Below are 14,721 nucleotides of genomic sequence, written 5' to 3'. Positions count from 1 at the left end.
ATTAGCCTGAGTAATATTTGGGGAACTTTAACATAATTATTTTAAACTGACAAAATGAGGTTGATAATTTCCTGTCTTGACCATACTGATAAAAAAAAAAAAAAAAAAAAAAGGAAACCCACACAGCATTTCAAAGCTGAAAGAAGGCAGTCTTGATTATATTCCAGCTTAGTAATTAAAAAAAAAAAGCTAAATTTATACCTATTCCTCCCCTTATATTTTAATTTAACAATCATTGAGGGAGTGGTAGGGGAGGACTATGGAAGTATCTGAGTCTTCTGAGTCTCCCTCTGCCTATTTCCAGGACAACTTTTATTAATTACAAAAGTTTCAGGAACCAACATCTCCTCAAACTTTTCCCTTCCTACAGGAATTCCTCTAGTTCCTGGAAAAGACGCATAGATCAGAAGGCCACAGAGAGGATGGAGCTTTATGGCTGCATATGTGTTTCTGAATGAAAGCCAGAAAGCCGGGTGATGAACTCCAACTGTTTACATTCAGGATTTCCTTTCCTTTTAAGGGTGAGATTTGTGGTTTGTGCTCCATTGGTTCCAGGGAAAGGAGGGCTAGACAGTGGCTACACCCCCACCCCACTGCTAGTTATAAGTTCACCGGAGGAGTTAAAAGCCCGGAATCTTGAGGCTATACCCCCACTTCATTGCCGTTTATTGGAAGTTAAAAGCTCTCTATCCTTATCCCCAGCGATGTAGGTAGAAGATATAAGAAAGATGACAATGAGATTTAATTGGCTAGGAAGGAGGACAACGATTATTAGCTTTCCCCGTGCTAACTAATGATAACTATTTAACTGCCTTCTTCATTTAGCCATTTTTCTTACTGGAAATGACAAAATAGAATGTGCCTGAAGAAATTTTTACTGGCAACACAATTTCTAGCTCAAAACAGAAAAAAAGGGGAGGAGGGCAGAGCAGAGGGACAGGTGATATTAGGAGGGCTATAAAAAGTAAATACAGTAATTATTAGCTGCTACTCATTTGTCTGGTGATTATAGGATAGGATAAAGTCTCTTCGGACTTCTAAGCGTATCTATGAAATCATGAATGATGAGTTTCTAATGGAATAACCACAAAAAGGAAGAACAACAACAACAACAAGGTGGCAGAATGAACTCACTCCCCAAACTCATTAAAGAGAGGGACTAGGTTTGTGCTTTCCTTGCTGCAGAGAATTCTCAGGTTCCTTGTGGGGATTTACAGGCTCTTCTAGGCTTAGGAAGCTGTGCATTGCACTGTGACTTGCCCATTGTACAGAATACCATGTCAGAGGTGAGGTTTGAACCCTGTTTTTCCTAGCTTCAAGGCCAGCTCTATCCGACATATCATACTACTTTTCTAATCTCATTAGTTCCACGTTAATATGACTAAGAGTATCTAGGGGCACAGTAGACTGGAATCAGAAGGAGTCATCAGATACTTACTAGCTGTGTCACTCTGAGCATGTCCCTTCACCCTCAGTTTGCCTCAGTTTCCTCATCTGTAAATGAGTGGACATGGCAAACCATTCCAATATCTTTGCCAAGAAAATCCCAAATGGGGTCATGGAGAGTCGGACAAGAGTGAAACAACTGAAGAAGGCCAATTATTTTCTTTATATTTATATTAAAGGAAGATTTATGTATGGGCAAAATCCCCCTTTAAATGAGCATTTCTCAAAAGTGTCACCTAGGACTTCTAAGAGATCATTTCAGAGTATCAAGAGGTAAAAATCATTTTTATAAAACAAAGGCATTTTCATTTCTGATAATAGTAAATATTGATATGTAACCGACAGAAGCAAAAACTGGACGCTTGAGAACTGCTTAATTAAATAACAAAGTACTCGCCCTTATTCAAATTTAAGTGACCTTATGTCTTGGTGAAATCCATAAAGATGTTTATTTCCTTGGGTATGCTAAATAAATGAAAATTAATAATAATGACAGGCAATATGCAAAGCACTTTAAGGTTTACAAAAGTCCTATTGCAAAATAAGTATGATAGGCATTCTTCTTTTTTTTAAATGAATAACTAAGCTGAGGTTTAGATGCTCACCCCTAGTTATAGTTACAAGTTTCTTTCATTTTAAAATTTTATTTATTTATTTATTTAGTTAGTTTTTTCTTTTTTTTTTTTTATTAATTTTTATAATTATAACATTTTCTTTGTCAGTACATGTAAGGGGCCTTTAAATGGGTGCCACAGCGCATCGGGAGATTGAGGCCCGGAAGTAAATTCTGTGGATATTAGGACTGCCCTTGGGCGGGATCCTGGCCATATTGAGATAGCTTCGTAATGGGTGACTCTCTCACTGATTGGCTGTGTGTGTGACCTCACAGGCCCTATGTAAGCCCACTGCAGGCAGCAGTCACTCTCTTTAACCTGGCGCTCTTTACCCTGGCTCCCTAGCCTGGGTGGCCAAGCCAAGCCAAGATGGATAGCCAAAAGAGGTAAGGGTTTTGGTAGTGAATACGTGGGTCTTCTGACCAGGTGTTCACTCGGGAACCAACAAGTCAGGGCGTCAGTCAGGGCATTATGTGAGTAGGTCTAATAAAGGCTTTTAAGATTACATGTGGTTGTTCTTGAGCGCGCTACCGGTTATTAAGCTACAGATTCAAGAGATTGTGGCCAGAGACCTTGGAAGGCCTCAGAGGAGGCGAGCCGGGTAGAGTTCACACTGCAAAGGACAGTGGTCAAAGGTACTCTGGGGGGTCTAGGACAGAATAGTAATTGTAACTGCCGGGAGAGCACGTTACAAGTACATATGCATAGGTATTTTTTTTTTTTTTTTTTTTTTACAACATTATCCCTTGTACTCCCTTCTGTTCCAAGTTTTTCCCCTCCTTCCCTTCACCCCTCCCCAGATGGCAGGCATTCCCATACATATTAAATATCTTATAGTATATCCTAGGTACAATATATGTGTGCAGAACCGAATTTTGTTGTTGTTGTTGCAAAGGAAGGATTGTATTCGCAAGGTAAAAATAATCAGGGAAGAGAAACAAAACAAAACAAAACAAAACAAAAACAATGCTCACAGTTTACACTCATCATAGCTACAAGTTTCAAAGGTGGGATTCAAAACCAGCTCTCTCCAGCTTGTTTTCTATTACACACAAAGGGGACAGCCACAGAGATAATAAGGCTCGAATTCAAATTCTGTTTCAGATGCTTAGTTGCTGGGCTAGTCACTTAAATCTCTTCCAGCCTCAATTTCCTTATCTATAAAATAGATAATAATAGTACCGACCCTCAGAGCTAAACAAGATAACTTGTAAAGCCCTTTGCAAAGTGCTCCACAAACCTAGCTATTATTCGTATTGATATCATACAACTCTCTTTATAAATCTGGATATTATTATACCAAAGAGTTCCTTTAGAGTTTTATCCAGATGGCCTGTAAATCCCATGGTAGACAAAACAGTGGGGAAAAATATAGGAAGGAAAAGGAAATGCATTCCCACCACCCAGAGTTCCACAGACTCAGTCCTGAGAGCACATGGGCAGTCTTTCAGTCTGTGGTCTAACCCTGACTATCTCAGTGTCAAATGAGGAAGTGTTTTCATCTCTTTCAAGAGGACCAGATGCCATGATGTCACTGAAAACCCTTCTGAAATGTGGGGCAACCCTCGCACAGACTAACCAATGGGAGAGATGGGCAGGGAGGCCCTGGAGATTTCTTTCAGGCACTCACAGTATAGCTGTCCTGTCAACTCCCAGGTACCCAGTGTGGAATTCACTGAAAATGGGAAGAACCAGCAGCTAACAGCCCTATGTCTGTGAAGATTTAGGTGTTTTCATTCTTACAATGTGTCTAATTCTTCTTCTTCTTCCTGGTGGAGTTTGGCATTTCCTAGGTAGGGATCAGTATTGCTAGTAACCTAGAATTTCTTAGAAATGCTATCTGTTCACCACAATCTCTATATTCATAGAATTAGTAACAAGCTTCACTTTTTAAATGTAAAGTTTTGTTTTGTTTTGATTCTGTTGTCACTTGGAAAACCCCTTCGGTGTCATGTCACGAGTTCTGAGTCTGCTTAGCACAGCTAAGTAAAACTTAAGAATCTCACAGGGATTACCAGGGAGAATCCTTGGTGTTTATTTATTTATTTATGCCATACCTTTAATTTAATAGTTAGTGGAATTGGGAAATTCTATGAAAAAACGATCATGGAAGCTAATGCTAAGTTGTCTATTTTTGTTTTTCCTCATTTTTATTAGTTTAAATTAATAATAAATAAATATTATTTTCATTCATAAAGGGCTTTAAGGTTTTACAAAATACTTCTCTTTGTAACAATCCCATTAGGTAGATAGTGTAATTATCATTAGTACTATTCCCATTTTACAGATTAAGAAACTGAATCCTTGAGAATCCAAGGTCAGAGATCTAGTTAAGCTAAGAACTCAGCAGGAATTCAGATAACTAAGCTTCAAGTGTCTAGCTAGGTTCTATCCATTATGTGATGATGCCCCAAAAACAAAAAAGAAAAGAAAAGAAAGAAAAGGTAAAATATATCTGCAAACAATGTCTTTATTGTAAGAGATAACATTGTTAAAATGTAGAGAAAAAATGAATCAGCTATCAAATATTAGCAAAATGGGATCGATTGATCAATCAATCAATGGATATCCATGAGATGAAGGATTATTGTTAATTCTTACTATTACCCTATACCACTATCTAAGATGACTGGTTTTAGGGGTCACTAGGGCTACTGGATAGAAAGTGCCTCCCCTGCCAATACCTTTGGTTTTTACCCCATCCTTTCTTTGACCTAGGCTGCCCAGACCCCTGGGACTGGCCAGGAAATGTAGCCACTTTTCCTTTACCTCCCTCTCTTTCCACTCCTTCTGAATGGACAGCTTACCTCTATCTCACCCATTCTGTGGGTCTTCCTGGGGGTGGTGGGTCAGAATCCTCAAGGCATTCTCCCTGAAGAATGTATGTGGTCGTTCCTAGCTCTTTAATGAGCCAGGAGTCACCACCTACAATCCTTTTGCTAAGATCCTCAGACCTTACTACCTGCCCTAACAATGCATCTCAAGGTCCTCCGGGTCTTATCACCTTATCACCACTGCCACGTGAATAGCAAGCAGGGCATATCCTAGAGCAGTAACAGTGAGAACAGAAAGGAGGAGATGAATGTGAGAGACAGACGGAAAAATGAGCAGAATCTGGACATGAACTAGAAAATCAATCTACTGATCAATCAACATTAAGTGCTAGTGACACCAGTTCTTACCTCCAAAGAATTTTAATTCTATTTGATGGAATTTTAGAAGAGAGACAACTCCTGAGAGGGAGGGTAATGTCTGAGGGAGAAGTAGAACACATATAATGGCACTTGGAGAGGCGGAGAAGGCAAAACTGCAGATTGAGATTTGGGAGCTATGTGCACAGAGGTGGCAACTGAAGCCTTGGGAGAGAATGGACTGCCAGGAGAGAGTAGGTCACAGTGACATACACTTTATGTGATAGTTGTTTTGGAATAAACTTGTAAATCCTACAAATGTCTCTCAGGTGCACACTATGTCAGAGGGCATTTGGCACCTATCCTTTACTTTATAGTGATTGGAAAATGAAGATGCAAGGTGAGGAGACTGAGGCAAGGTCACCAAGATTGTAAGAACGATTTCCCTAGTATTTCTGGTAACACTGAAGAGATAATGCCAAGAAACAGTCAAACTACCAAGAACTGTAATGAATAAAATAGGTCCTGGGGGATTGATAAAGAAACACATCTTCTCTTCCTCATCAAATGATGGGAACTATAGATATGGAACATAGCATATAGCTACTAGTTGTTATGTAAATTGGCTTTGTTTAAATGGTTTTATCATTACAAAAAAGGGGGAGGCTCAAGAGAGAAAGGATTCAGGAGAAATGAATGTGAAATAAAATAAAAAAATAACCATTAAAAAAAGATGGTGGATGTGCCTGAGAAAAGGGAGGAACACAGCTGTAGGCCTAGCTTTGATACCACATACTATTGCCTTTAGTGAATGGCTTTTCTCTATGTAACCAAACATACAGAGGTAATAAAGGACCCAGGTATTAAAGGTGGATGGCACTGAGATTGATGCTGCATGCACACAGAAACAATGGCTACACTGTCTTTTTTTCCCTCCAGCTCCGAAGCTATTTCTGCCCAAAATGCCCTTGGGAATCTGATTCCATCTCACAAGGCCTCTTTTCTAATTTTAAAATTGGTTCTTCCTCCATTTTGCAAGTGAGAGTCAGTTTTTTCTTACCCCCTATCTCCAGTTCCCTTCCCTCTAGCCTCCTTTCCCACAAATTACTTTAAAACAGAACTGTATTGCTTTTGGCCCTAGGCCACTGTTAAGATTACCAAGGGCAAAGAATAGATGTCCTCCTGAATCTTTAAAATAAGTTATAGAGATAAAACGCCGGCACCAAAGGAGAGGGAATGTTCTGGACAGGACAGGACACACTGGGGAGCCTCCTCTGAAGGGGTCTCATCTAAGGGAGCTTCGGGTCTCAGTCTCTGAAGTGCAAACACACTCCTGTAGTTACCTGCATAGGTGGCAGATGTTAAATGACTTCCATTTTCAGCTATTGTCCTGAAGTGGATACTTCTGGCACAGTCCCATTAATATGGAACAGGATGAAAGGCAATGAGTGTTGGAGAACCTCCAGGTCGGGGGCATTTGGGAGGCAGAGCAGTATGGCAGAAAGTAATGGAGTGCAAGTTGGGGGTACTGGGTTCAAATACCAACTCTTCATCGAATGACTGTGGAGAAGTAATTTTACCATTTTAGGATTCGGTTTCAATGAAAAGTTGGACTAGCCAGTCCTAATGGCTGGGCCTGGGGTCAGAAAGACCTGAATACAAATTCAACACTTCCTGGCTATGTGACACTGGTCAAGTTATTCCTTTTGCCTCAGTTTCCTTACTTGTAAAATGGGGATAAGAGTGCTTATCTCTCAAGGTTGTTGTGAGAATCAAATGAGATGATATTTGTAAAGTACTTAGTACAGTGCCTGGTACATAATAAATGCTTGGCAAATTTGTTTGTCCTTTCTTCCTTTCTCTTTTCCTCCTTCCTCTGAAATGCCTTCTCCCTCTGAATATATAAGCTGATGATTCTGTAATAGCTACCATTTATTAACACTCTGAGGTTTGCCAAATGCTGTACAAATATTCTATTGTTTTGTCCTTGCCAAGAATTACTATTAATCTCATTTTACAGTAAGGAAACTGAGGCTGAAAGAGATTAAAACTGCTTAGGGTCTCGTGGCTGGTTAAGTGTCTCAGGCCAGATGTGAATTCGGGTCTTCTTGTCGCTAGAGCTAGTGCTGTGTCCACTGTGCTTCCCGACTGTACAGATTTAGGTTAAAAGAGTCTGGTAAATTACCAGTCTGTATACCATGTTTCTGTATTTACTATAGGACATAAAAGGTATATAATAGTGATTATGGCACTGAATGGCTTTCCTAATCAATATCCATTATTCTTTACTGCATATGCGACCCACCACAAATCCTAGGGATCACTGAATTACCACAGTCTTGTCCAAATATCACTACGTTTTCAAAGATATTCTTTAGTTTATTCACTTTGAATAGGGCTGTGACCCCCCCTCTCCTTCTTAGATGTTTGTTCTTTCTCTTATGGTCACCATGTTACAAGAAAAAAAAGCATCCATGCATTGGCCCATTGCAAACACTTTCCTAACTGGCGTGTTTTTTTTTTTTTTTTTTTTTTAAATGGAAATGAAAAGCAAAATTGGGAATAGAGAGAATATATTCAACAGAAGTGAGGAAAGACTTTTTTTTTTAAACCACAAATTTGAAAAAATTGTGCTTCCTCTGACTCATTTTGAAACGTATGTCCTCTCTTATGTTACTGTATATCAAAAACCTTAGCCCTTCCCATTAACACAATGACATCACAAGAATGAATTCCAACACGAGGTACTTTCTGACATTAAAAAAGTGTGCAACCTCTATGTGTACAGCTTACTATCACTTAGATAACTGTTATACCCCTACGATCCAGAACAATCAAATTCTTCTTTTTGGGTCACAACTTCCTACCTATCTTTCTCCCTCCCCCTTTAAACTCACTGTGACTTGGCCATTTACCCTAACTGTTCTCCTAGTTCATTATCCTAGATCTGGGTCCATTTTCTTCTCTTTGTATTCTTTAAATGCCAAAGTGAGGAATTTGTAGTCTTGACCTTATAGTTAATTAACTATACATTGTCCTTTACCCTCAAATCCTTTATTACCTTTGCTGCCCTGCAAAATGATAGGCCTGGGTGACCACCATCAATGCCTTCTACTCATATCTTGTTAAAAGCAAATAGAGAAGTCATACAACTGTGCTAACTGGACCCACCAGAAATTTATGAGCTCAAATTTCAAATGGGTTCTTACTGTTGCACAACAACCCTTTGATTATTCCCTGATTGATTCTTGCTTACACTTCTCACAATATCTCCTCCAAATCTTTTCATTAAGTCTCTTATTCCACCTTTCCCTCCTCTCTGCTGCTTCTGAGACTGTGTTTCCTCTTCCCCCCTTTTCTACATGCCAAAACCCTTCTACATTACCCCTAGCACTATTCTTTCCTGCTTTAGTCTAGACTGACAGGAAGGGATGGCTTTTCTTCTTCTCCTCAAGAATAATCCCTTTCCTTGTGCTTTTGATCTCATTATCTCTCATCTTCTTTAGGAGCATGTACATTTGATCATTCTCTCTAGCTGCTTCTACCTTCAATTTATCCTTATTGATCCCCACTTTCCCTGCTGTTTTATCAGCATGCCCACGTTTCCCTTGAACGGGCTGAACAGGATCTTTAAAAATCACTTATCATATGGAAGTGGATATCTTCAACATAAAGAAGATCCAACTCACTTCCAGTTGATCAATGATGGACAGAAATAACTACACCCAGAGAAGGAACACTGGGAAGTGAATGTAAATTGTTAGCACTACTGTCTATCTACCCAGGTTACTTATACCTTCAGAAGCTAATAATTAATGTGCAACAAGAAAATGGTATTTACATGAATATATTGTATCTAGGTTATACTGTAACACATGTAAAATGTATGGGATTACCTGCCATCGGGGGGAGGGAGGGGATAATTTGGAAAAATGAATAAAAAAAAAAATCACTTATCACAGTATGCCATCTCCTCCTTATCCTTTTATACTTCTCCTCCATTTCACAGCCTAAACTCCTAAAAACAGCCACCTACATTCATTTCCAATTCTCCCTCTCACTTCTACATTCCTTGCAATTTATCATGATAATTGAAAAGAGAGTCTGTGTGTGCCATATTCCACATCCCAGATTCCTCATCTCTTCAATGAAGAGAGAGATACATTTTCTCTGCTCTTCTCCAGGGCCAAACTTGGACATCATAATTACACTGTGTTTGATTTTGTTCTTCTTTATAGTCATTTATATTATTATAGTCACATTTACTTTCCCTAATTCTGTGTATGTTACTATTTAACAGTTCATTGAAGTGCTTCTCTGAATTCTTCCTATTTCTTATGGTATAGCAGTATCATTATATTCACACATCAATCCAACACATGGCGCTTTCTGACATTACAAAGGTGTGTAACCTCTTAAAATTCTACTACCTGTCCTCTGGCCTCACCTCCACCTTCCCCAACCAATCTTCTCTCAATTATTCAACATGGCAGCCTTTTCTTTTCTTTTCTTTTCTTTTCTTTTTTAAACTTTCCTGCAGTTCATGACACTGCTGATAATCCTTTCATGAATATTCTCTCTTCCATCAGCTTTTGTGACATTGGTATTCTCTCTTTTCACCTCCTCCTACCACCCCATCACCTTTCAATTAGACTTTAGCAATAGTCTTCTAATTGGTTTTTTCTGCTTCTAAATCCTTCCATCTCCATTTTAACCTCCACATAACTACTAAAATATCTCCCTAACAATGGGTCTGTGTGTCTTTCTTACTCAATTTGTATCGCTCCTTACTGCTTTTCATATAAAAACCAACAATAATGCAATCTGAACTTTAGTCTATCTTCATACACATTTCATATCACTCCCCTTTGTGGGGTTGCCCTTTAATCCCCAACTGCCCTGATTTTGAACAAGCTAAAGTCTTTTCCCATTCCCCCATCCCTGGCTTCACCCTCCTCTCCTACCTCTCCTTCTTAGAATCCTTATCTTCCTTCAAGTGTGACCTCCAAAGGAAGTTATTCCTGACCTATCCCCTCAGATCATCTTGTATTTATTTGTCTGTCTACATGTTGCATATCCCCAGTGGAATGTAAGCTTCTTAAAGACATCAATATTTTCTTTTTCGTTTATTTTTTTTTAACCCCAGCATATTGTCTTCCCCACAGTAATTACTTAATGTTTGTTGACTAGAAAAAAGGTCTCAGTGCCTAATAAGGGAAGATTACAAATGTCGCATAAAGATTGGTTAGAGGACCTGGGTGAGTTTGGGTGGAGAAGAGAAGACGTGGGGATATATGGCAGTTAAATACCACAAGGAAGGGGGATCTGAGTTCTCTGTCTGGCCTGCAGAATAAGAAGTTGAAAAATGCCCAATTTTGATTTCCTCATAATTAGAGTGACATAAAAGTACTCATCTCAATCCCAGGTGACGTGATCCCCATGGATGGAAGTCTTTAGGCAGAGTCTGGTCAACTGCGTGGAAGTATGTTATAATGGGGATTTCTTTCATTTATGGATTGGATTAGATCCCTTCAAATTCTCAAATTCTGTGACTCTGTGATGACAGTTGCTAAGGGAGATAGGATGGTAAGCCACAATCACCTCCTGGAATTAGAAAGAGGCTAATAATCTTAAGTTCATAGATGCAGAGCTAGAAGGGACTTCTATTTGGTCCAACCCTATTATTTTACAGATGATGAACTTAAGGCTCAGGGAGGGAGCCCTTTCCAGGATAGGAACATAGGTCTTCTTACTAAATCCAGCACTGTTCCCACATCCACCAATGCTAAGCTTTATATTGCTAACCAAGTTACCAAGAGAACTCAGATTCCACTTTTAGGTAAAACAGAATATCATAATTGCTCTTACTTTCGACGAAACATTTCTGCGAATATGCAGCCCACGCTCCATAGGTCCACTGGCGTGGCGTAGCTGGACTGAAGCAGGACTTCAGGTGCTCTGTACCATAAAGTGACAACCTGCAAAAAAGGAAAGAAAAATACATACATGAAGTAGAAAATAATTATTTGCTTCAGTGTCAATGCCTTCAAAATCTTAGTTGACACCAAGATCCAAGGTGGAAAGAATCTCTATAAAATCCTTCGGAGCACTACAGCCAAAACAGGAAGGGAAAGAGGAATTTTTTAGGGATGCAAACACATCAAGTGACTCACCATAACCTTTATAGCTCTTAGCAAAGTGCATGGCACACAGCAGGCACTTAATGAATGTTGATCAACTGATTTCAGCCTTTTCTCAGATCCTGAGGATGACTCAGGACAGTAAGATGACACAAGAAAATTTTGGAGAGTAAGCTCCTCAAACAACAACAACAACAATAACAACAACAAATACAACAAGCCTTCTAGGGTCCCTTGTCTTAAAATCAGTTTTGTTTTTGTTTTTTTCTCTTTGATGTCGGTAAAAATGGAATCTAGAGAGCAACTTCTTGGTAAAGAATAGGCGATTTTAGAAATTGGAAAGTACAGTAGTTAGAGGATCGAATATTTAGACAGAAGAGAATTTAGGCACCATCTAGTTGAATGTTTATACAGAAAAGTAAACTGAGGGCCAGAGGGTTAAAGATCAAAGGCCTAGTTTTCTGATTCTACACCCTGCAGCCCCTTCTACTCTGCTTAGAGATGGGGGAACCTTTTAAAGTCTAAATTAAGAGTGCTGAGTCAAAGTAAGCTTTTAATGAGAGAACATGGTAAATTAAACAAAGCCCCCTGACAAGCTAACACATTTCTTTAGTGCCTATTTAGAAAATGATGGAACCAAAGAACTGACCCAAATAAATGTGTTTTTAAAAGATGTTTTAAATTTAAAATTATGATTTTAAAATAACCAGAAATCATTCCTAGAGTTTGAGGGTAAAGGAAATACACTAACTCTAGTCATTTTCATTTGAGTTTCATCTTTATTCAATTCAATTCAAGCACTTATTTAGTGCCTGCTACAGGCACTAGCAAAAAAATGTTTAGCCCTGAAGGACTTTATATTCTACTGGGATATCTATCATGTAAAAATACAATTTAAATATGGAGGGGGATCAGAATAGGCTTTTTGGAAGAGGTGGCACCTGAGCTACAGATGTCAGGAGGAAGAGAAGAAGAAGGAATGAATTCTAGTTTTAGGGGAGAGTCTGTGCAAAGGCAGAAAGGCAGAAGATAGAACCAAATTTGGGAAACATTAAGTACTTGAGCACGTAAAGGACAACATGAAATAAGATAGGTGGTCTAGAGACAGACTGTGAGCCACAAAGGCAAGACAAACCCAGGATCTTATGAAAAGAAAAATTTGTATTCTTACATTCTGAATACACAATCTTTTTATGGTCCTTGTAATAAACCCAAAGCAACAGGGACTTCCTCTTACAGTGAGCTTTAATAGGCCCTCTTTTGTTGGCCATCAAACTTTTAATCAGTGATGCTTATTCATGCTGTCAAAGGTATCTTCTTAATTTTTCTATAATCATTTAAAATAGCTCATGAACAACTACAGAAACAGGTCTTATTTATTAGAACTTACAAAGTTTTAAACCGTCTTTAAAAGTTCTTTGGTCGTGCTTAGCACAGTGCCTGGCAAATAGCAGGCATTTAGTAAAAGGTTACTGATTGATTGCTTGGATTCTAAGTAATTTTAAAATATCTATCTTAAGAAAATAGATTTGCTGTTTCCTACTTCTGTTTCTGAACCATGACCCCGGCTTGGAATGTTACCTACCCATTAATCTTACTTAATAACTGGTTTTAGAGTTAGTCTCAAGCTCCCCATGATCCTGTCATCCATGGCCTTAGCTGAAGCCTGGTGGGCATGGGGTTGGAGGATCTAGATGAACTGGGGATGGAAAACTTTCTGTTAATGATCTCAAAGAAGCAAAAGAGTGAGAGAGTTATTAGTGTAATGAGCAGGAAAGCCTAAGACAGAAGGTAATTTCAAGGACTAGAAGGATAATTTGGCAACAAAATATGAACAAGATATAAGGGACAGTCTGGAAACAAAGTGCAAGGTCAGGCTAGAGTTTAATCACATAGACACACACACATGTGCGTGCAACAAGGTCTGAGGTTTATCAATGAAAAGTCACCTATTAGGTCCTATACAACAAGGCACATGTGCCTATGTGCTTACAAACACAAGCACAGCATGCAACTCTACCCCTTCTTTCTCCTCCAAATGAGCTTCAGCCTTGGACAGCTCCTGGCAGCCAACAACAGCTCCCAAATGGAAAACAGCTGTGTTAAGAGTAGTGATGGATAGTCCCTAGCATCTCATTTATATTTCTTACCATTTTTGCCTTCTATTAGGGGGCATATGTAGGGGCAAAATGATAAGCAAATTCATGAATTAAGGTCAGATATGAAAGGGTTAGACCAGAAGATCTCTGAGGTCCTTTCTAAACATAAATCTATGACCTTAAGTTGTTTACATGTAGTCACTGTCAATTATCACTATGTACTTGTGCTCAGTTTCAAAAAATTCAGCATTGTTATTCAATTGTTCACATATTTATCTACAAGTTCAGTAAGCTGAAAAAACATAAGGATCAACTATTCCAAAGATACCTACAGAATATAATCATTTCAAAAAAGAATACAACTAAACTTAAAAGCACAACACTCTTAAATCCACTGTTTCATGGAGATGTCCACAGATGTTGACTATTTCATGTGTTTCATACTTTTTTCAATGTACTGAGTAGTTATAATGATTTTCCCCCTTTTTTAATTTCTAAAAAAAACCATTATTATTATATGGATGGTTCTTTGGAATGAAAAACTATGATGGTATAAAAATAATAATTATCAAAAAATCTATAAAATGTTTAGAAAGCATATGACATGAAATAATGAACGCCATATGTAATTTGATTTGACAAGTATTTATAGTGTTCCTGTTACGTACAAGGTCAACATATGCAAGATAAACTAGAGGGTATGTTATAACAAAGACTTTTTCATGTGTGGATTAAATGGGAGAGACCTTAAAGTCACAGCCAACTCTCAAATTCTGTGCTCTAGAACTTTAAGTCTAGAGTGACTTTTAACGATTACTACGTAGTAGATAAAATTAAGTGTAACATTACGGATTATATGATTAAAGGGGAAACAATAATCACTAATGACCAGTGTTAGTTCATCCTGAAGAAGTCATGATGAACTTATTTCCTTTTTTTTTTTTTTTTTTCCTGGGGGGGGGGGGGGGGGGGAACGGACTAGTTTGGTAATCAGCAGAATGCAGTAGATATGGTACATAACTAGATTTCAAGAAGACATTTAACATATCTCTTATATTCTTTTTTAAAGAATTACATTTTCTCCCACCCTCAAATTTAGATAAGAAATTATACATTCAGCTGCTATTCTTATGAATAAAATGGAAAAAATGTCAGCTAGATGAAACACCACAGTTGAGTGTGTTCAATGGTGACTAAAACTAATTAAGGAAAGGTGATTAATTAACTGGTATCAAGCTGCAGAAAGGTCATAGAATCCTAGATTAAAAATTGAAAAGGACCTCTCCAGTAA

The 14,721-nt window shown here is 38.4% G+C and overlaps 1 protein-coding gene across 1 annotated transcript in view; it reads right to left on the bottom strand.

Moving 5' to 3' along the window:
• CDK6 (cyclin dependent kinase 6) overlaps nucleotides 1-14,721 on the bottom strand; it is a 236,727-nt gene that overhangs the window by 53,205 nt on the left and 168,801 nt on the right. Inside the window, exon 4 of the mRNA XM_074272228.1 lies at nucleotides 11,060-11,169. Coding sequence (XP_074128329.1) covers nucleotides 11,060-11,169 — 110 coding nt within the window. The remainder of the gene's footprint in view (nucleotides 1-11,059; nucleotides 11,170-14,721) is intronic.

The sequence above is a fragment of the Sminthopsis crassicaudata genome, chromosome 5 (assembly GCF_048593235.1).
Source record: "Sminthopsis crassicaudata isolate SCR6 chromosome 5, ASM4859323v1, whole genome shotgun sequence".
Taxonomy (NCBI): domain Eukaryota; kingdom Metazoa; phylum Chordata; class Mammalia; order Dasyuromorphia; family Dasyuridae; genus Sminthopsis; species Sminthopsis crassicaudata.
Note: the sequence above shows the minus strand (reverse complement) of the source record. Positions and strands in the feature narration are given on the sequence as shown.